This window comes from Sesamum indicum, linkage group LG1 (assembly GCF_026168435.1).
Source record: "Sesamum indicum cultivar Baizhima isolate 11 linkage group LG1, ASM2616843v1, whole genome shotgun sequence".
Taxonomy (NCBI): domain Eukaryota; kingdom Viridiplantae; phylum Streptophyta; class Magnoliopsida; order Lamiales; family Pedaliaceae; genus Sesamum; species Sesamum indicum.
Window position 1 is genome coordinate 3,468,195 of NC_142657.1, and position 5,951 is coordinate 3,474,145.

Consider the following 5,951-nt stretch of genomic DNA (forward strand, 5'->3'; position numbering starts at 1 on the left):
GTGGGATTGGAACAAGATCGAAGCTACTCTGAAGGTCAAAGATGAATGCAAATACGAGTATGTTCGATACAAACCTATCCAGATGAACATGGATGATAAGAAGGATATGCAAATGATAATCAAAGAGCATATCAGTCTTGGACTCATTGAACTTGGAGTCTCTACCTACAGTAGCCCTGGATTTCTGGTAAGAAACCATGGTGAGATTAAGAGAGGTAAACTCAGGTTGGTAATTAACTATCAAGGTATTAATAAGATATTAGAATTTGATGGTTATTACATTCCTAGTAGAGAACACTTAAATGATTCCATTAAAAGGGCAAAAGTGTTTTCTAAATTCGATTGCAAATCTGATTTTTATCAAATTAAGATGGAGAATGAATCAAAGAAATTTACTGCATTCTCCACACCACAGGACCAGTATATCTGGAATGTACTTCCAATGGATTTAGCTAATGCACCCCAAATATTTCAAAGAAAAATGGATTTTCAAAGATTATTTTGAGTTCATGCTTGTCTATATTGACAACATACTAATTGCATCGAAAAAATATGAAAGAACATATTAAACATCTTGAAATATTTTTCGATGTATGCCATAAATAAGGTTTAGTACTTTCTGAAAAGAAAGCCACTATAGATGTCAATAAAATTGAATTTCTAGGAATTCTTATTGATGAAGCAGGGATTGAGTTACACGACCATATTGTGGAGAAAATTCGCAATTTTTCAGACGTACTCAAGGACAAGAAGCAATTGCAAAGCTTTTTGAGAGTTGTTAATTTTGCAGGTATCCTCATTAAGGATCTTGCAAGATACAGAAAGAATTTCCGACCACTTTTGAAAGAAATGGAGAGTTCAAAGTGGAAATGAGAAGAAATTCACACAAAAAGGGTTCGTGAGCTGAAACAGGTTTGCAGTAACCTGTCGAAACTTGCTATACCGCAGGATGAGGATGAATTAGTAGTCTATACAGACGCCAACGATTACAGATGGATAGCAGCGCTCATGATGTGACGTCCGTAGAATTTACGTAATTGGAAAGCTAATTGGTAATTATTAGAAATTTAAATTTAATCAATAAATAAATTATAGATTGAATTTGGGATATAATAAAATTTGAACGGATTAAAATGGAGTTCGTGATAATATTTGGGGGCAAATTATATTAGGAGGGACGTGAAAGGTATTTTAGAAAAGTTTAAAACTAAATATAATATATAATAATAATAATAATAATAATAATAATAACAATAATAATAATATATAAATATATGTACATAATATATAAAAGAGGGGGGAGTTGGCACCGCCTCGACCCCCCCCAACTTAAAAAAATATATATATGTGTGTGTGTGAATTCATATTCACACACATGCTTTTGCATAACCAGCCCTGCAATATTTCCGCAATATTTCAGGTATGAAATATTGATTTTAATTTATATTAATTTATGTAATTATATTATTTAATTAGTTCATTTATTAAATGTTGATTATATTAAGCGATATACTATTTAATCGGAGTACTTTATGATTTTGACTATTTAAATTAGTACCGAATTAAATACCAAATCGGATATAAAAATGATATTGTTGGTTAATTAGATTATTAAATTTATTAGATTTGAATGTTGCTATAGCCAATTTGTATAATTCCATCGGAATTGTTAACCAAATACGTAATTCTACGTATTGTTATTTAATTAAATTATATAATAGCGAGAAATTGATAACAAATTCGTAGGAATATTCTGAAAATTATAATTAAGATATAATATATCGTTAAAGAGGAAGAATGATGTTTTAATGATAATTTAATTTAAGGATGTTATTAAAAATGATAGTTATAAATGTATAAGGGGTTACATTAAATAAATTCCTATGAATCACTTGATAAATTATAAATATTTTTATGAAGCCTATAGTATCTAGTTATTGAGAAGAACTAGAACGAAGATTTATATTTCGATAGAAGTGGAATATTAAAACAATTATTGAAAATCGTACGAATAAGATTTAATATTATATTTAAAAGAAATTACGATATTCTCGATATATTAATTGTATGTGGTATAACTCATTATAGGATACGGTGTGAGGTGAAAGAACTGACAATTAGCGATTGAGTAAAAAGAAACGTTATGAGGTTGAGGTAAGTAAATAATTAGCATTATCTATATATGCTTTCTGTATTTGTGGTTTTACTGTTATATGAATTTGTGGTTAATGCTGCCATTGATTTGTTTGAAAGTATATAAGTGATGAATGATTTGATTTGATTGTCGATATTGTATACGTGGAATGAGGAAATACGTTGAAATATTATGTTTGTTGTTTGATGTGTTGTGGGTGTCTGAAAATAAGAATGTAATGATATATTGTTTTACGTTACTAGTTGCTTACAAGAATGGTGATATGTGGAAATGAGAGAGTGGTGGAAATTGAATATAATTGTGGCGTGAATACCCCTTGATGTGTTGAAAAGCCTATAAGGCGAAATGAAATGAAAAGAGCTTTGATGCGATATGAGAAAGAAATGAAATGAAAAGAGCTTTGATGCGATATGAAAAAGATGTGATGTGAAAAGAGCTATGATGCGAAATAAAAGAGCTATGATGCGAATTGAAAGAGCTATGATGCGAAATGAGACTGATGAGCCGGCTGTCAAGGGGATTCACTTAAATTTATATAACGGTGAGATTGAGTTGACGGGAAAAACACGATATCACCTTCTGGTAAGCAAACTAGGAAAAAGAAAGTTTAATTGATTATTTATTTGTGAGACAGTTATGTGGTGTACTACAATTGATTATGTTGGAGTTAAATTGACTGTATTCCATGCATGTTGCTTACTTATCATATCTTGGACTGTGTTTGCTATACATATATAGATAGGGTTGATTATTTACTTACTGAGTGGCAGGCTCATCCCTCTGTTGATATTTTCTTTCAGGAGTAGACTTTGATGTATCTGACTGTTGAATAATAGGTCTACGCACTATACTCAGTCAGGTCGGGCCAGTATGCTGTTTTCTCCTCTCTAGAGTACAAATCTTATTTTGTTTGTATAAAGAGAACATGGGCGTAGAGATCAACTGTGGTGGATCACCTGTGGTGTTTGATTTGTATATATGTGATGTTGTGGGTTGATTATGTCGTTATGACGTTGTGAATACGTATGTATATTGATTAGATGATTATGTGCATTTATATATATAAACACAGGGATTACTATAAGTATGACATTTAGGGTAGATATAGCCCTTGTAGCGAAGGGGGTGCTACATTAGGTGGTATCAGAGCAGGGATTACATTTCCTTGGGATAGTAGATGAAATGTTATTTTATACTTAAGGTGTATATGTTAGGAATCTACTCACATGTGTGTAATTTTTATAGGATGGAGGCGTCAAGAGAAAACGTTGCTGATCCAACTGAGTCAATAGAGTCTATGCAGGGTCATGATTCAGGATCAGAACATCAGGGGTTAGAATCCCAAAATAGAAATGCCCCACAACCAGAAATAAACCCTTTTATGCAACAGTTTATGGAAATGATGCAGAGGATGGCTCCATCGCCACAATCACAACTACATGATGCAGTTATTGATAAAAATTATGAAATAGTAAGGAGACAGGGGGCGAAGGTATTTGCCGGTACAATTGATCCTGTTGAAGCAGAGGAATGGCTGAGAAATACGGAAAGGGTATTGGACAGGATCGAGTGTACTTTTGAGCAAAAGTTGAGGTATGCAGTGTCCTTACTGGAGAAAGATGCCTTAGATTGGTGGGAAACAGTCCCAGGGAGCAGGAACCGACCAGCCACTTTGACGTGGACTGACTTTTTGAAAGAATTTGCTGATAAATATACTCCGCCAGTCTACAGAAATCGTAAGAAAGTTGAGTTCCTTGAATTAAAGCAAAATGAGTTATCTGTTGCTGAATATGAGTTACAATTTGTGAGATTGTCAAAATATGCCCCAGTAGAAGTGAGTACCGATGAATTGAGAAGAGACAGATTTGAAAGGGGGTTGAGACTTGAGATTCGGGAGAAAATAGCAATCAAACCTCCAAGTTATGGTGCACTGCTGGAAGCGGCACTGAGGGCAGAGGAGACATCCATTGAAAGGAGCTCAACTGAAGCTAAACGAAAGAAATTAACAGGTAACCTGAATCCTACGGTGGGACAGAGTGGTGCATTTTCCTTTAGGGGTTTTGGTTCGCAGAGAGGTTGGTTCAGTGGCCGAGGAGTAGGTCAGACTAGCAGGTCTTCTTCAGTATTTTTGAGTAGAGGTGGGCCTACTTCGGTTAGATCTGGAGCAAGACCAGGTTCAGCCAGATCGTTCAGTGGAAGATCTATTCCCTCTTGTGCTAACTGCGGTAGGAGACATATTGGTGAATGTTGGGGAGTTCAACCAATTGTATGTTACCGTTGCCATCAACCAGGACACATTATCAGGGACTGTTCTACATGGAGGGATAATTCCAAAAGACCTCAGACATCAGAGTTTAGCAATGTAGGGGAAAACTCACAACGGACAGGTACGAGCAGAGGACGAGGTAGAGGTGGTCGAGGTAGCGGGAATCTTTCTATGACGTTAACAGGACAAGGTAGTCAGCCTCAACCACAAGCCAGGGTGTATGCAATCACAAAAGAACAAGCTCCTACGGCGCCCGAGGTTATCACTGGTTCCTTCTCTATTTGCGATTTTAGTGCACATATATTGATTGATCCAGGATCTACTTGTTCATTTATATCACGTGATTTTGCATCTCATGTACATGCTAAAATAGAACCATTTGGACATGATTTACATGTGTCTATGCCTGCTGGTGGGTTTGTATTAGTGAATACGGTGGTGAGATCTTGTCCAATAGTGGTGGAGGGTGTTACTTTATATGCAGATCTAGTTGTAATAGACCTTAGGGATTTTGATGTCATTCTGGGGATGGACTGGTTAGCTAGTAATCATGCTTTAGTGGATTGTCAAACAAAAGAGGTGATGGTTGAAGTCAATGGGCAGATGAAGACGGTTATAGTGGGGGAAAGAAACGTGATACCTAACTGCTTAATTTCTGCTGTGATCGCTTTTAATCTGATTAAGGAAGGGTGTGAGGCGTATCTAGCCAGTGTGCACGATACCATGAAAGTTAGTCCGGGTGTATTAGACGTTCCAGTGGTGAGGGAATTTCTTGATGTTTTTCCTGATGAATTACCTGGACCACTCGAGAAGTAGACTTTGAAATAGATACTATTCCTGGAGCAGCACCTATTTCAATTGCACCGTATAGAATGGCTCCGTCAGAATTGAAAGAATTGAAGAAGCAGTTGGAAGAGCTATTGGATAAAGGGTTCATCCGACCTAGTATTTTACCGTGGGGAGTACCAGTATTATTCGTAAAGAAGAAGGATGGGAGTATGAGATTATGTGTCGATTATAGACAGCTGAACCGAATCACAATAAAAAACAAGTATCATTTGCCACGGATTGACGATCTGCTTGATCAGCTAAAGGGTGCCACTGTGTTCTCTAAAATTGATTTGAGGTCAGGATATTGGCAACTACGGATTGATGAAGAGTCGATCCCAAAGACAGGTTTCAGGGCCAGGTATGACCACTATGAATTTGTCGTTATGCCATTTGGATTGACCAATGCCCTTGCAGCTTTCATGGCTTTGATGAACAAGACGTTACAACCATTTCTTGATCAATTTGTGATTGTGTTTATTGATGATATTTTGATATATTCGAGTAGTCCCGAGGAACATGAACAACATTTACGGACAATTTTACAGATCCTGAGAGAGAAACAGTTGTACGGTAAATTTAGCAAATGTGAGTTTTGGATGGAGGAAATTGCTTTTTGGGGCACGCTGTTTCTAAAGAAGGGGTACAACCTGATCTAGCAAAAGTTAAGGTTATTTTAGAATGGGAACCACCTAAAAATGT

At 36.0% G+C, this 5,951-nt stretch overlaps 1 protein-coding gene across 1 annotated transcript; it reads left to right on the forward strand.

Annotated features, from left to right (window-relative positions):
• Nucleotides 1-3,554: 3,554 nt before the first annotated feature.
• LOC148789333 (uncharacterized) lies at nucleotides 3,555-5,451 on the forward strand. The gene has a single exon (XM_088879505.1). It carries the CDS (start codon nucleotides 3,555-3,557, stop codon nucleotides 5,235-5,237), a length of 1,683 nt encoding a protein of 560 aa, XP_088735631.1. The 3' UTR covers nucleotides 5,238-5,451.
• The last annotated feature ends 500 nt before the right edge of the window (nucleotides 5,452-5,951 follow it).